Source organism: Chanodichthys erythropterus, chromosome 11 (genome assembly GCF_024489055.1).
Source record: "Chanodichthys erythropterus isolate Z2021 chromosome 11, ASM2448905v1, whole genome shotgun sequence".
NCBI classification, from domain to species: Eukaryota; Metazoa; Chordata; class Actinopteri; order Cypriniformes; family Xenocyprididae; genus Chanodichthys; species Chanodichthys erythropterus.
This window is the reverse complement of record NC_090231.1, coordinates 18,815,231-18,832,900: the sequence shown is the minus strand read 5'-3', so window position 1 is coordinate 18,832,900 and position 17,670 is coordinate 18,815,231. Positions and strand designations below refer to the sequence as shown.

At 37.5% G+C, this 17,670-nt stretch overlaps 1 protein-coding gene across 2 annotated transcripts; it reads right to left on the bottom strand.

Moving 5' to 3' along the window:
* Nucleotides 1–318: 318 nt before the first annotated feature.
* Nucleotides 319–17,307, bottom strand: znf280d (zinc finger protein 280D). Of its 2 annotated transcripts, none has more exons than XM_067401955.1 (19): nt 17,181–17,307; nt 16,762–16,924; nt 15,966–16,128; nt 15,654–15,880; nt 15,330–15,432; nt 11,207–11,431; nt 10,781–10,825; nt 10,595–10,677; nt 9,767–9,990; nt 7,507–7,664; nt 6,065–6,165; nt 5,843–5,989; nt 5,058–5,192; nt 4,693–4,904; nt 3,363–3,503; nt 3,218–3,280; nt 3,004–3,122; nt 2,880–2,907; nt 319–1,554 (listed from the first exon to the last, which is right to left on the bottom strand). In XM_067401955.1, exons 3-19 carry the CDS (start codon nt 16,126–16,128, stop codon nt 1,116–1,118), a joined length of 2,613 nt encoding a protein of 870 aa, XP_067258056.1. In that variant the 5' UTR covers nt 16,762–16,924; nt 17,181–17,307; the 3' UTR covers nt 319–1,115. The 2 variants fall into 2 exon arrangements, with proteins under 2 accessions (XP_067258056.1, XP_067258057.1); XM_067401956.1 differs by having other exon boundaries at nt 11,207–11,428.
* Between the last annotated feature and the right edge of the window lie 363 nt (nt 17,308–17,670).

The window sequence follows — 17,670 nt, the reverse complement described above, 5'->3', positions numbered from 1 at the left end:
ATGCTACTCTACAAAGAAACACGGCAATACGTGCTTACATGTGGTTAAGGGAACATTTTGAAGCCTCCCCTCCCCAGGCCAGCACTACACATCTTTCTGTTTCACTTTAGTGAACATCCAGCTCGGGTCACAGAGTAATATTACTCTACTTATCAACTGCTTAAAGTGAGATCCGAAACCGTACAATACTAGCGAAGAGCAACGAAGGTTTGAAAATCCCTGAAATACACCTCGAAGAATGCGCATGATTGAAAAGAACCACTGAATCTTTTTAACCGGTTCTTTTAAAGAACTTCAAAAGAACCGATTCGCATAAATGATTCTTCTCGTCGCTATTGTTTATTGAACTACACAGCATGAATCCACAAGAGGGTGCTCTTCACCAAATTAAGCCCTTTTGAGAAAACAAGAAATTGTCTCCAGTAGAAAGGCTGAGATAATACTGTGAATCAGTCTATTTAATAGCAGAGCTCTAGTGAATATGTTATAAAAGTTTAATACCGAATAAGACAAATGAATTTCTACAATGTTTTCAGTCTCAATCAATGATTCTCAATGCAGTGTCCTATCCAGATCAAGTACATAATACATGAAACACAATCTAAAAAAAAAATTATCAGGACGCATTATATCATTCCTAAGTACAGTATACTGAGAAATTGCTTAACTTGCTCTTAGTTCTATGAAAACCACCAATTGAAAAGGCAGATGTGGGAATCAGCTCCAAGTTCGTTAGTTTCATGTCTGTGTTTTGTGTGATCCTCTGTAGAGTCCAAATGGACACCACAACTACAGACAGAAGGACTTGAAAATAATCATATGTATAGAAGAACATTCACATTGCTGCCTTTGCAACTCCGTTTCAATCTAGAGGGCGCTTCTTTACAAACGTTACAGAAGTACAGAAATATTGTACTCACACAGTACAAGATTTTAAAGTCATGTTTTACACAGTATTGATTTCATCTCATTTTGGATACAAGAAAAATGTTCCTATTAATGTATATTTTATATAAAAAAGGGGGAACGAAGAGCGAGTCAGCGAGAAACTCTGCTGCTTCTAGAGTCTTGCGATGTTTCAAGGGATCCTCAGTCTTGTTTGCAATGATTTGCAGTTAACCATCCATCTCCACTTGTGTGTTCTCAGTGGTGTTGTCCTCAAGGACCTTGGATGGAGTGAGAGGTTCCAGTTGCGAGTCTGTGTTCACAGACTCCATTCCATCAGTTTTACAAAGAAAATCAGAGGGAGTTATGCCACAATCTGGGAGGGCAGAAATGGGGCTAGCAGGTGCCTCAGAGGGTGAGTGAGGGGAAAGGTTCTTGGGTGATTCCTCCCCTGATACATCATTGAGCGTGGCCCCTATTGTGTCATCATTCCCCTCGTCTGGCTCACTTTTGTCAGCTCCAAGGACTTCTGATCCATCCTCCATTACGTTGTCCTTGTTTGGTATATCTTGTACATCACTGATCTCAATGGGTTCGGTCTCATCTCTAGCCTCAGAATCTGATTTAATGGGAAGGAGTTGTTTGGAGTCATCGTGGATTTCCAGTGACCTGAATTATGAGGGGAAAGAAGAACAGAAAAGCAAAGTAACGTGAACAGAATGACACACAATGCTCCATTAATAATTATGAACTGTAATATCACCTGACTGATTCACAATATTACCATCAGTTTTTTAGTTACAATAAAGAGGGAAAAAAATTTAAAAAAATATATATATATATATGTTTTGTATTAATACAATAAAGTATGTTTTTTGGATCATTTGCAAGATTTTTAGGCTTTGTGATATTTATGACAATTACCTCCTGAATTTTTTATTACTGCAATGCATATGTACATTTTAATTTTTGAGTGTTTGTCATTTTTATTATTCCCAAGGTGATTCTCATTTGATTGTCAGTGCAATGAAAAAAAAAAAAAAAAAAGTTTAATACAATGATTTATTTTAAGAAGAAATTAAAGGCATTACTACACTAATATACTATCATCCGAATATACATTTTACCGTTTGTCCCTCTGGATTACAGTATTGATTTTTCTTCTTTTTAATTACAGTAATGACAAGTGGGGCAAGCAAATCTTTTTTTTATTATTATTATTTGATTTTGGGAGGAAAAAATTCTCATTACAGAATTCATTAAATTCAAGGACTCAACTGCACAACATAAGTCTTAGCAAACTAGACAGGAAAAAAACAAAACTTTGAAACCTAATGGAAAATGTCTAAGTATACAAGTAAGTGATTCTGTTTTAAAGTTGTTTTTTTCTTTTTCAATTAGAAAGAGAAAGAAAAAAAAGTAATGCAAATATTCTCCCACTTCCCTTTCAGAGCCACTCATAAGCATTTCTCTGTGGTCCACATTAATAAGAATGTGTTTTTCAGCTTTAATTAATGGCAAAACTCCCATTTTAATTTAAGCAAGGTCTCCTGAATACCACTTAATAGGCATCCCAATTACACTAATGAAAAAATAGAGATCATTTTTTATAACAAATGATATTTCCAAACAATTCATAGGTCAGGGGGTCTGTAGTCATATCCCTGTTTCATCAGAAAAGGTAATTTGTCTCAATCAGGCAAGCTACACTTTCCAGTCTATTTTTACTCTCCTCTTTTCACAGCTCTAACCTCTACATTTAACAAAAATACAAATAAGCATATGGTGTCACTGTACACCAATACATCATGCGTTTAACAATTAGAACAGAACGTTGAGAATAACACCACTAACTTTTTAAAACAGATGCAAGCTTTAAAAATACACATGATTTTTAATTTCTTAAAACCTTTAACATATCTTAATTACATGCAATAAACAACGGAAAATGATACTAAAACCAATAAATAGCTGATAATACAAAACTTTCTCACCTGTTTACTTCTGATCCTCCATTGGCAACTTTAAAGAAATGAAAATAGTATGCAAGTAAGACAATCTGACATCACAAAGTGAAAAGCAATATTTCTGCAGCGAGTTGAGGGTCAAGCGTCATACCTGGCTCCATGATGACTTGGCAGGAGTGGTTCGGCCTGTTTAGCAAATGCTCGGTCATCTGGTCAGCACCAGAGGCGTCTGCCAGAAAATCACACTTAAGACACACCAGGGTTAGACTCCTTGAACAAAAGAAAAAAAAATCACTTTCTGCAAGTTCACATCCAAATAAACCCCTCTATCACAGTAAACTGTGATGTGATATATCAAAACTCACCGCAACCCACGTGGAGGCTTCCTCGCTTTTCCAAACCGTACTTTTGAAGAACTGTTGTGAAACCTGCAGATGAGAAGACCACCACTATCAAAAGATCTGATCACAGTCACCTGGAACTGTTCATTCATTCATGTTCTCCTCTTACCTGACCATATGCTGTTTGAATGCCTTCTGGCAACTTGATCTAAACTTGCATATAGTGCACTTCAGCGATAAAGGATAATGAACATAAGGGTCCATAACCTCAGAGAGACACTCGACACACTTATTTCCTCCAACTGGAAGTCTGTGAAGAATAAATACTCATCAACATACCTTTTAGCATAGAGGCTCTTAATTTTATTATACTTTGGTTGTTACGAGTTCACTAGGGTGTATGTAAACTTCATCATCAGCATAGTATGCATGTATGTACCCAGATTGCACGTGCTTTAAAGGGATTGTTCACCCAAAAATGAAAATTATCCCATAATTTACTCACCCTCAAGCCATCCTAGGTGTATATGACACTCTTCTTTCAGACGAATACAATCGGAATTATATTATAAAATATTCTGGCTCTTCCAAGTTTTATAATGGCGCTCTTGATTTTGAAGTCCAAAAAAGTGTATCCATCCATGATAAAAGATATCCACACGGCTCCGGGGGGTTAATAAAGGCCCTCTGAAGTGAAGCGATGGGTTTTTGTAAGAAAAATATCCATATTCATAAAATATCCATAATCTAATATAACTAGCTTCCGGCAGATGGCCAACGCAAATCGATTTGACACCAAAAGAGTAACCTCTGACCTGAGATAGAGCAAAACACAACACTGGTCTAGTTAGAAGTTAAAGAAGTCTAGAAACAATTTTTAAAAGATAATAAGAGGATAAGAGGAGCTTGAATTTGTAGACCAGTCTTATTTGTTTGAACCGCGAGAGCAGTCTAAGCTTAAGCTACTCTTACATCCTACGTGATACATCGCTTCAGAATTTACTCTCTTGGCGTAAGTCGACGTGCGTAGTTTCTATAGTTTTAAATATGGATATTTTTCTTACAAACACCCATTGCTTTGCTTCAGAAGGCATTTATTCACCCTCTGGAGTTGTATGGAATACTTTTATGATGGATGGATGCACTATTTTTGGGCTTCAAAATTGTGAGCGCCATTCATTACAATTAAAAAGCTTGGAAGATCAAGGATATTTTTTACTATAACTCCAATTGTGTTCATCTGAAAGAAGATAGTCATATAGACTTAGGATGGTTTGAGGGTGAGTAAATCATGGGATAATTTTCATTTTTGAGTGAACTATCCCTTTTAAATATTTTTTTTTAAAAATTTGAACTAATTAGTTGGTCCACAAGGTGGCAACACTGCCCCAGACCACTGTTTCACATTTGAATAAGAAATGGAAGAGACTAAACAACATTGTTGTTGTACACATGTTTGCGTCAAAACTGAAGTATACTTTGGGCTTAAGAATCCTCACTTCAAACGTTTAAGCTCATTATTATGGATGGTTCGGTTGAAGCTGAATTGGTTTGTAGTCTTTGCTCTTCCTCCATTTATGTTTGGTTTAGTTGTGTTTGCTGGTGTTCTGACAGGTTGTTTGGCCGTTTCAGGACTTGTGGGTATTATGTAGGATTTGCTTGACGCATCAGAACACATTGGTGCACCAGAAACTGAGGCCCGAATTGTCACCTAAAAAGATAAAATTATGCTAATGAGAAGGACTAATGGAAAGTATAATCCCAAATCATCTGTGATTATACAGTATAGTTTATATTATAGTCTAGAATCTAGATGATCTAGTTATTTAACTTTCAATTTTAAAAGTTTTGGTTTTAAGCAGACCTTGGTTCCTGGAGGCAGTCCTTCAAGTTTTCTTGGCTTCCTATAGGTTCGATGGAAGTGTGTTTTGTGTTCCACTTTTTCCTTGTAGGTGAGGAAATTTAATCTGCACTTTCCACATCTTTGAATCCCCTTTTTCTAGAAAATACAATAAAAGAACACAGAACATTATACAAAATCAATTTAATTTTGATGTTTAATAATATTTACTGATAAAAAAATTAAACATAAAAAAAAAATAAAGATTGGACTCTTCTAAAAACTATGCACTATATAGTTTCAGGCCGTATTTTATACTGTTATTTGAGGAAAATGCCATAAAATCAAGTTTAACTTAGTAGCCATGTCTCTAATCCGCATCATTCCACCAACACGTGCACTACTGTTTTGGTTATAAATCTTGCTCTTGGCTGATCTGACTCGTGGTTAATCTGGTTTGCTGTTGCCAGGGAGAAGCCCACAAGGAATAACCAAGAAGGTGAATAGAGTAAGCCGCCACTGTCAGCCTGTTATATATTGCACCAAGGTGTTCGGCAGACAACCAAATCAATCCAACCTTAGAGTGAGAGCCAATAGGGCAGCACACAAATGAGTTGCACATTGTGCTGACTTCAGATCAGTGAAGTCTCAAGCTCCAAATCCAAAAGAAACAGATGATGTCTTGTCCAACAACATGTCAAAAAGACTCATGGTCTTTGGTTTAAATTATTATACAAGGCGGCAATAAATCCACTTCCATATCCATGCAAAACGCAAATAGAAACACACCTATGAGGTTATACACTCACTTGATGTCTCATGTAGTGTTGCATGTACATATGGCCACTGCGAAGGACTTTCAGGCAAAAGGGACAAAGCAGGTCTTTAGTGTTTTCATGAACTGTGCGGAAATGGTTATCCACATCAGAGAAGAAGGAGGACCTGTAGTTACAAACCTTCAAGAGAGCAAAAACAAAGTGAGAACCAAGTATTCGAAATACAAATTACACAGAGCACTGATGAAGCTTTACCTGACAGGCATAGGGCATCTCTCCAGGTTTGTGATTGTCCCTCATGTGCTCTAGAAGGACTTGCTCCGTCTCGAAAGCCAATTCACATATTTTACAGTTGGCTGGGGAAAGAAAAGATAACACTACACTTAAATATTTCAAAACCATCAACTCTGGTGAAATAATATCATTCCAATTACACCATCAATGACTATTTTAACATAACCTCAAGTCCTCCAGGAAAGTTCTTACTTAAAGGGTTAGTTCACCCAATAAAAATAATTTCATTTATTACTCACCCTCATGTTGTTCTACAACCGTAAGGCCTTCATTCATCTTTGTAACACAAATTAAGATATTTTTGATTAAATCCAAATGCTCAGTGAGGCCTCTAAAGACAGCAATGCCATTGAAAACCTCAAGAATCATAAAGGTACTAAAAACATATTTAAAACCATTCATGTGAGTTCAGTGGTTCTACCGTAATATTATAAAGCGATGAGAATATTTTTTTGTGTGCCAAAAAACAAAATAATGACTTTTCAACAATATAGTGATGAGCCGATTTTAAGACACTGCTTTTTTCCTGAATTTACTCACCCATGTCATCCAAAATGTTCATGTCTTTCTTTAGTCGAAAAAAAATTAAGGTTTTTGATGAAAACATTCCAGGATTATTCTCTATATAATGGACTTCAATGGCCTCCAAGCGGTTGAAGGTCAAAATTACAGTTTCAGTACGGCTTCAAATGGCTTTAAACAATACCTGATGAGGAATGAGGCAAAAAAAAATAAATAAATAAATTAAAAAAAAAAAATAAATAAAAAAAAATCGGTCATTTTCTACAAAAATACAACTGTATAAGCTTTATAAACACAAATGATCGCTGTATGTCCTACGCCTTCCCTATTCTTCTTACGGGAAAAAAATGGAACTGGCCCCACGTTCGTTCCATAAGTTGAATAGGAAAGGCGCAGGACATACAGCATAAGCTTTTTGGAGAATACGGAAAGCGGAAGCACGTACAAGGCAATCATTTGTGTTTATATTCCGCCAACGCCCGATGACATCACTTTTGTCACGTGCACACAAGCGAACATGCGGACACGTCGAGTATAAATCAGGCTTTACAAGTGTAGAACGACATGAGGTTGAGCAATAAATGACATTATTTTCATTTTATGTTCATTTTTGGGTGAATTAACCCTTTAAGTTTTTGTCAGAAAGCATTGTGCAGTTTTTTTAAGCTTTGTCAGTGTAAAAGACTACATTTGGTGTGAAATTGATGCTTTACGTATTTTATCATTCTCATTCATTTTTTTTTTTTTTTTCACAGCTGATGAACATTGTTGGTGTGGACACTAATATAGTCATCCTAATTATCACTCTTGGTGTGAATGGGCCTTTATTCTGTCCAGAACCACCCATTTAAATGGGGAAAGACTAAAGTGTTGTGACTTACTGGTGGACTCAAAGGGACTGTGGGCACTCTCTATGTGACATTGCAGTTGAAATGGAGTTGAATACTGCCGGTAACAGTGCTGACATGTAGTGTGACTCTCCCAGCTCTCACTGTTCTGCTTCTCCAATTCCAGGTGATGTTTCATGTGGTTCATGAACCTGAGTAAGAAAAAAAAAAAAAAAAACAGATGACGAGGAGCAAAGGATGTCATTACAAAGAGAGAACGAGCAAAAATGAAGTGAAGCAGTCCAGATAAAGGCTAATTTTCAGCTGTGGCCTTCATTTACATAGCAGTTGAAGAATCAGAGGGCCACATCTCTCAGTGGGTGGGTGTTAACAGCCCGAGTGACCAACTCCCTGGAAAATTATTTGCCCTGTCGACTGACAATTTGACACATTTAAAATTATTACTCACAGTTGCAATGACCCCAACATTTTGCACAGCCATGCAAAGCCACATACCGCAAACACTGTTTATGGATGGTGATTGTGTCATATTATCCTTTTTAAAACGTCTAATAAAATAACGGAAGCTACAGCAAGCCCCAAAAGGACAGATATACAATCACACACACAGAGTAAAGTCACACAATAAAACAAAACCCAATTCAGTCTATTACAAATGTTTATGCTTGTGCAAGTTTCAATTAAGTCTGTCACCTCTCTTCCATTATTTTAAGTGTGTGTGCAGAGATTTCTGAGAAAAAAAAAAGTCAGTAGGTGTGATACTCGCAACCAAAACTGAGTTGTTCCAAATTGGCTTGCAGCATGCCTCAAGAGAGTAAGAGTGAGAAGGCATTGGGTACACCTGCAACCTGTGACATTAATGATACTCTTTAAGGTAAATGCCCTGCTCCACAAACAGCTGCTGTCTGGGGAGAACTCAGTTTGACAAGTGGGACCACCATTGACAAAGGTGTGACGACTAAACAGGAAAGCCTTTGATGTGCAAGGAAGTGAATGTCAAACAGATGTACAACATTCAAACAGGTAAACCACCACAAAGTGTCTACACTCTCAGGAGTGGAGTTTCCTTTTGTTTTTCAAAAAGCATCTAAAAATAGACCCTTAGCATCCTCTGAGAATCATGCCGTTTCAGATGTTGCAACCGAAGTTCTCATCCTATTTTTGAAACGGGTCATACCTCAGCTTTGTGTAACGATTACACTAGATTTACAAGATACAAATGAGCAGTACATGAACTACCAACTCATCATAAACCGTAATTCATCAAACACGTCTGAAGGGAAGAGAAAATGCCAAAGTTAAAATAGCTAATGTTCAGTGTCCTTTGGGAATACAAAATAAAACTCATGCACAGTTAAATATAATTAGCCAAATTACAAACATACGCTATTAAAAGTCACCTTTGAACAGTGCGAGGCCTGTGCGCGTGTACTCAAGAAGCATTTGAGCTCCCAAGGGTTTTCGCGAGACAAATTAGCAAATATTCTACTTAAAGTTCACGTTCTAACAGTGCATAATAGCCATTATCATACCAGCAATTATATTGCACTGCTTCTTTGTTTAATGATGTGTTGTTCAGGCTGCCTCTATCCTCTCTGCCTCACCAGCCATTGGTGCCCTGACGCTGAACGGCCAATTTTTCAGTCAGCGTGTTCTGCAACCTCAGCTCCCCTAATAGGGATTTTTATGCGGCTGAACTGTGACCCCCGCCGCCAGAACTTGGGGTGCGCTGCAAACGCGCCTCCCCATTAAAAGGAGCTTACTGAGGCTTTTCTCACGCCGTGGCTGAGTAAAGTTATTTAATCACAAGAACAGTTCTTATAGCAGCCAAACTACCTTCCATTATTCATCTAGGGCCCCTAGAGGGAACGGGGGTCTGATAATGTCATCCATCTGAGTGGGAATCCAGTGATGGGGTCTGAGAATGGCTGATTCCCCCAGTCTCTTTCTCTCTCTAACTATTGCTCTCTCCATCTCCTGTAGCTAATGACTCTCATGAGCAATGTTCCCTCTAACCCGCATGCGTCACATTGCTCCCGTGCATACCAAAACAATTACACCAAAAAAAACCCAAAAAAAAACCTAGGATTACTTCAAGCATTTTCATCTGTGACAAATTAAATAACATCTACCGGGACTAAGGTCTATAGAGACCTTAGCACCAGACTTGGCCACTGACTGAAATGGTATTTCAATAACATATAATAGTGTTACAATGGATTTTATTTTTTGTTTGTTTTTTGCATAACTTTAACATTCAAACAAATATACTGTATAAAATATACAACTATACCTGATATTGTTCTTGAGCATTTTTAAACAGCTGTTGCACTTGAAGCTAGTGTAGGACTTGAACTTGGAAATCAGAGATGAATCCCCTTCACATTTCCCATAGTAGAAGTCTGAAACCAGCATGATCAGTTTGCCTTTTTCAGTCTCAATGACTTTCGGTGAGACGGCTTGTTTGTCAGGCTTTGATGTTGAAGGGAATACCGAATCCAATTCAGGGCAGCAAAGCTGAAGAAGAGGAGGGGAAGGAGAGCGTCATATCTCAAAACTACAATCAGTGTTGGGTGTAATATATTACTAAATAATTACTGTAATTTAATTACTTAAAAAGCAAGGGATTACTTTTAATTTTTCTGTAATTTAATTAGTTACTTCTAATGTAACTGCATTAAATACTGTATAGACTATAGAACAGTTATATACAAAACAGTGGATTTAGCATCAATATTTAACATCTAATGTTAAAACGTATGGCACTATTGAATATTTTTGCATAAATATTAATTAGTAGCATGAGATTCTCTTGGAATATAAAACAATAAAAAAAAAAATTATATATTGTTGAACAAAAATATATTACATTAATTTTACTGGAAATAAAAAAAGTTACATTTCTGGTGCTCGTTCACTTTTGACCATGAACAACAAGTGTGACCGCCAAATGAACAATACCAGTGTCATAAAGTGTTTGTCTCTTCAGAATACTTGGATTAAATGGTTTGATTCATATGGATTACTTTTATGATGTCTTAATGAACCTTTTGAAGCTTGAAATTGATTAAACTCAAAGCGGTTAATACAGGAAACAAAAGAAGACAGTAAACAAACCAACCTTCATATGACTTTTTAAAAACTGAAAGCCAAACACATCTTGACACTTGGGACATTTCTTTGTGTAGGAGAAATTTTCTACAGCTGTCAAAGAAGGGGGGGGGGGAAGATTAAAAGATGAACATATTGTTGCTTCTGGAAATCCTGTAATACATAATGGACAAAAACCTATCCATGTCAAGCTTACCTCTTTTGCTCACACTGTTTATGTCATTTATCATTGTGCCATTATCTGTGGGTCATAAAAAAGCAAAAATGACTAATCAAGCCTCTATTCACAAAGAAAAACAACAAAAACAAACAAACAACAAAAAAACTCTTTCAAAAAGGCCTCTAGATTTTCTAGTTGATTTGGTATATTTTTATAGTTTTTTTATTGAATTGTAGCTAAGTGCATGGATAAAATTCATCTTTGTGGATGGTTTCTCCACATAGATAAATAAAACGGTTACATTTAATTGCAGTGGCTCAATCATCCAAAAATGATGGTGGGTGGACGGTAATTTACAACCTTTCATTTTGGTAAATAAAACACTAACCTAGAAACACTAATACAGCTGAGACATTAGAAACACTTTTCACAGCTTTATTCCAAACACACACACAGGCTTACCTCTGCTGTTCATAGGTTGCAAAGTTTTTTGTTTAACTATAGTTGGAGAGACGCCTGGTGTGTTTTGAGAGACTGAAGTAGTGTGGGATTGAGGAGAAAGATTAGCCGGGGCTTGTACGTTGGACAAGGTCACCACATTGTCCTGGATGAGCTGCACTTGAGGCCTGTGAATGACCCCTGGCTTTGGTGCAGCACTGACCTGCGGCACTATCTGCTGACCAGCTGCTTGGGAAACAAACACAAAATAAAGAAAGTATCATATACCAATTCACCTCATTAGCATTCATCAAAAAATCCTGAATGTATCAGGGTCTCCATAAAAAAAAAATATTAAGCAGAACAACTGATTTCAACTTAGAATTTTTTTTTCCTGAAGGACCATGTGTCAGTGATGACTGAAGTAATGATGTTGAAAATTCAGTTTTGCAATCACAAAGTTACATTTTAAAATATAATCAAAACGAAAACATGTTAAATTGTAATCATGTTTCAGAATATTACAGTTTTTACTGTATTTTTTATCTTGGTGAGCATAGCAAGCCTCACACCGTGTCTACACCAGACGCGACTATTGTCGCATTACATCACACTGCGACAGCTAATAGCTGTGTACACTGGACGCGAGCGCCGTGATGCATCCAAAGACAATACAACCCATTATAATCAGTGATATTGTCTACACTGGGTGTGGCGTGGTGCGACACGACAATTCCCGACAGTAAACGGATTCCCTGTTCCATTTCTGATCTAGTCCAAGTGCTTTGCAACAGTCGGTTGGTCGCGCACGGTGTAGACAGCATCACGCCACAACCGCTAAACAGCTAAAAGCCATCTTCACTGAACCTGACAAACCGACCATTGCAAAGCACTTGGACTATGTCAGAAATAGAACGGGAATCCGCTTACTTTCAGGAATTTGTAGTGTCGCATCACACCGCACCGCATCAAGTGTAGACAATATTACTGATTATAATGGTTTCTATTGTAATTTAACATGTCGCACCGCTTGTGTCCGGTGTAGACACGGTGTTAGTGCTCAATTCTGATTTAATGCTCAGATCTGATATCTGTGTATGGCTGTTCATATTATGTTTTTAAATGTAGCCAATACCACATTCAAAGTCAGAGACCCTTTTCAAGAACATTAAAGGGTTAGTTCACCCAAAAACGAAAATTTAGCTACATATCAGTTGCGGTAAACGGAAGCTAAAGCATGTTTGACCAGTGAGGTTCATTCTTGTGTGTTACGCAGCATGTTTGAGCTTCCACATGAATCAAAGAATTAAGTTCTCGTACGTCAAGCAAGTATGGTTGAGCTTCTGTTTATGTTCACCGATTAATATTTATGTTAAAGGGTTAAATCACCCAAAAATGTAAATTCTGTCATTAATTACTCACCCCCACGTCGCTCCAAACCCGTAAGACTGTAGTTCATCTTTTGAACACAAATTAAGATCTTCTAATGAAATCTAAGAGCTTTCCGTACTTCCACTGACAGTCTCCATACACTATATTGCCAAAAGTATAAAGTGCCAAAATCATTTACGTATACATGAACTTTAATGACATCCCATTCTTAATTCGTAGGGTTTAATATGGAGTTGGCCCACCCTTTGCAGCTATAACTGCTTCAACTCTTCTGGGAAGGTTTTCCACGTGGTTTAGGAGTGTGTTTATGGGAATTTTTGACCATTCTAGAAGCGCATGTGTGAGGTCAGGCACTGATGTTGGCTAGGCCTGGCTCACAGTCTCCACTCTAATTCATCCCAAAGGTGTTCTATCGGGTTGAGGTCAGGACTGTGCAGGCCAGTCAAGTACCTCCACACCAAACTCACTCATCCATGTCTTTATGGACCTTGCTTTGTGCACTGGTGCACAGTCATGTTGGGACAGGAAGGGGTCACTTAGTGATGTAAGGCTTGGATGCAGCTGCTCAGCCATGGTAACCCATTCCACGAAGCTCTCTACACACTGTTCTTGAGCTAATCTGAAGAGGGGTGGTTTGGAGGGGTGTCCCAATACTTTTGGCAATATAGTGTACCACTTTCAAGCCTCAGAAATGTTGTAAAGATATCATAAAAAAAAAAAAAAAATTTATGTGACTCCAGTGGTTTAATCTCAATTTTACGAAGCGACGTGAGTGCTTTGTTTGGGGAAAAAACAAACAAACACAATTTGCCACTTTATTTACAAAATATTAATCTCCAACGCACTTCCATGAGATCACAAAGAAGAATGTGTGTTATGTTGCTCTAAGAGCAGACGTTGTTGAGTTAATGCATTACGCCCAATACTTAAAGGGAAGGTGAAATGCTATTTCTTGCATTCTGACTTATTTACACTGTTAAAGAGTTGCATTCTCATGCTAAACATCGCCAAAGTTTCAAAACACGAGTTGGACGTATGACGTAGTATTTCTGTGCCAAATCCACTACTTCGGTACAGGATTCTGAGAGTTTTTATAGAGTGTGTCCTGTATGACGTCAAAAGAGAGCACAACTCCTTGTAAAGGCACTACTTGCTGATAAGCGTGCACACACACACACACACCTCCAGAGCACGCCCATCAACGCGTTTCGGAAATTTTTCAACAATGGCTGTGTCCACTTCAGGGGCTGCACACTTTGAAGGCTGCATACATCATCGAGGCAGTCTCATTTAAGACAAATAACCGTTAGATTGCAACGTAAGAAAGAAATTACAGTATTTTACACCTCACAGCGAATATCAGTCAATTTTATTACGGTTACTTTTCTTAAATATGACATCCTTGATGAAGTATTCAGCCTTCAAATGCGACCTCCGGAGGACGCAGCCTTCGAAATGAGATGCAGCTCCTGTCAACAAAGGAGTGTGTTTTTGGTTGTGAGGGAAAGATTACCTTTTTCAGCTTCCCAAAGAACCCAGCATTAAGGGAACAGTGGATGAAGTTTGTTTTTCCGAGGCAGTACCGGAGTTGTGCACATATGTTTGTTTGTTCCCGGGAATTCGGTGATGATTTCTGTGTTTTGTTGGCAATCGGCGCACAAGTGCATATAATGTAAACAACACAAACGTTTTCGTTTCCTTTTTATTTATAATGATGTCGCAGCTAGCATGCGATCTCTCTACGCAGAAGCTGCGCGCGCTCATGACTCTTTAGCTCGGCCCACGGCACTGACGGCAGACACACCTCCAGGATCTTGGCTTTTTTCAGAAAGACTCGGTTTAGCATATCTCTCTTTTATAAATATGACAAAACTAAAGACTTTTCAGAGATATGAAGGATGCATTGTTACTCTACATGTACTTCAAAATCTCATGTAGATTTACATGAGAATGGCAAAACCGTGTGTGAGATATTTTACTTCTTAACTTGTTAAATATGTTAAACAAATGCATTGCTTTGCTTCAGAAGGCCTTTATTAACCCCCAGAGCCATGTGGAGTACACGTTTATGATGGATGGATGTGGATGGAGTCCATTTCTTCAGCTCATACTCGTGGGTCCCCCATTCACTGCCATTATAAAGCTCGGATGTGTCAGGATATTTATTAAAATATCTCTGATTTTGTTCATCAGAAAGACGAAAGTCATATACACATTAGATGGCAAAGCTTGGGCTAATTTTCATTTGAAAGTGAACTAATCCTTTAAGTGAACAAACAGTTGAGAAAAAAAATGCATGCTTTTCAGTATATTAGATCCATGCATTCATTTTTAAAGTGACAACAGCTGCTGTCTGTGTCAATGTTAATCAAACAATCTATCATTGCTCTTGACTGAATCACTTTTTCAACTTTAATAAGAATAAATGTAAGTTTAATCTACACAGTGAAGACTATGAAGTGTTTTTGTACATTTCATTGCTTTATACAATTAATGTAGTATTTTCATTTCTAGCTTAAATTTTTTTATGTAGGTCTGTTTTGTGACTTTGTTTTATTATAGTTTTTATTTTGTCCTATTGCTTGTAATTAGTTTCTTTGTTTTTATTTGATGTTGATTAGACTAGTATTAGTTTAAATTGAAAAGACTTTAAAATTGGTGATCAGATGTATGGACATTTTTAAATGCAATTTCAATGTTATCAAACACCTTAGTAGTGTGGGAAAAAACAACAACTACATAGACACATTGATACCTGGCACAACAGTGAAAGTGGTTCCTGGTGGATACTGTGACCCCAAAGAGCCGATGAACGAGGTGTTGCTGTTGAGATTCTGTGGTGACGCCACAATGTAACCCTGGCAAAGCGATAATGATTATATGATAATTAAGTAATTTAAATTAATAAAGAAAGATTCAGTACCCTGATCAAACGGGCCAAGCCTATGAAAACACATCAATAAAATCAAATTCATGAATGATAATTAATAATTGGTAAAATTTAAATATATTCAGCACAAACCACAGATTTACATTATAGATTTGACCTGGGAAAGTTGAAAAAGCAGCAAAGAGCTACCTGATTGTTAATGATGATGGGTTGAGGGGCTGTTGGAGGTCCTAGAGTTGTGTTGAGAGGGATGAGGATGGGGTTGCCTCCTGATGGGGCTGCACCTCTGACCATAAGTGTAGGACCTGTAGCCACCCTAGCAGGGTTTGGCGGGGCTTGGGGATTCTTTTGAGATGATGCTAAGATTGAGGGTTTTTGAACCGGGACATTTCGCTGGTTCTGTTGGTTAACGGCACCTGAAGATCATAAGAAACACAATGATCAACATCTCAAGGACAAGGCCAGATCAGAGGTGTTAGTAAGCCAAAAACTGAACTGCACCTGGTCTTGTATTGGCAGCAGGCTTGGAGCTACAGATTTCACCGACAAATATTGGTTCATCATCATCTTCATCATCATCCAGATCTATTAGATTGATTTCAGGAATTGCCTTCTGCCACGGCTCCAACTCCTCCTCTTCACATTCCATAAACAGCTCAGACATCTGAGAAGAAACAAAAGATATCAGGGCAATGTTATGTGGTTAACATAACCACATCAACTACCGACAAATTACATAAAAACATACCAGCGCAAGTACACCAACAAAAGCTAGCTAATGCTTGAGAGTCCATAAAAACTAAGATGCTATAAAGATAGTGAAATGAGTTTCAATTCATTTATCTTTGTTGCACACATGACATAGAATATAGTTATCTAAACTTAAGTAATGTGAAGTTTAGAAGCCCAACTAGAGTGGTGCAAAAACCTGTGATCTATCCCTAGCAGGCACGAGACTATTATCGACTGATACCGCAGACACAGACCGGCTAAAATGCTAATACAGATTCCCAACGTTTTACTCCAAGATATTACTTAGAATCAAAATGCAGTCAAGAAAGAAGTGCACAAATGCTAAGAAATCAGAGTCATGCACACACAGACTCTCTATTTAGCACATTATTCAGAAATCTATTAGCAAACAGGTCGGCTGTCTGGATGCTAACAGGCTAAAAGCAAGAAAAATAGCAAGCGGCTGCAAAGAGACACGGCAAACCACACAGAAAATGTTCAACTGGGTTTATTGTGATAACACACAGTCAAACATTGCATATTAAAAAGCGAAACTCAACCTTACCTTTTAAAATCTCGAAATATTTACATACAACATCTGTGTTGGTTCAGACAGACACGCTCACAGCGGCATGAAGAGCAGAGGCTCATGGGAAATCAGAGGGGCTATTGTTGAGAAACCAAGAGCCTCACGTCTCCCACAGAACCAAGACTCTTTTTTTTTACCTCTTTGAAAAGTATCAGTTTATGACAACATTAAAAATACAGAACATGAGGTAACTGTGTGCTGAGAAGCAAAGAAAGTAACTGATACACGAATGAGTCAGACGATGAAAACTAGGCCAAAACAAAGATAAACGCCGTCTATATACATACAGAACATGTCTTTTAGTAGAGTTTTAGATTTTAAGACTTGCAACGTGACATGTTATACAAAAATAACATCACATTTAGAAATATTTCAAGGAAACTAATGGATATTACCTTCAAAACAACCAATAACATTAGAGTAACGTCAGAAAAGTGTCGTAGCTTGGAGCAACTAAATGGTGATTAAACAGAATCATAAAGATATAATATATAATTCAGCTCTGTAAAAGCTCAATTTGTCAAGTAGCAACTTTAACACTCGTCTCGCTTTTGTTTATTTGACCAACAGGTGGCACTATGAGTATTGTGATGGTTTGGATGCATGCCCTTTATTAATAATGAATGTCATCATCACCAGCAGATGACAGGCTACATCATATTCTTTCATTCAGAAAGTTAGAAAGAAAGGGAGCTTTTTTGGATGGCATCTGTAAACTGTTTTGGCTTAGTGAGATTAAACTGTGCAGCCCTTTGTTCTGGACAGGCAATTAGTCTGTGACATTCTTTTTGTAGCTTTTTGAAAGATAAATATCTGTTAATTAACTTGTTTAAAGTTGGTTAATGTTTGAATGCATGTAAAGATTAGTAACATTTTCCCCCTGTT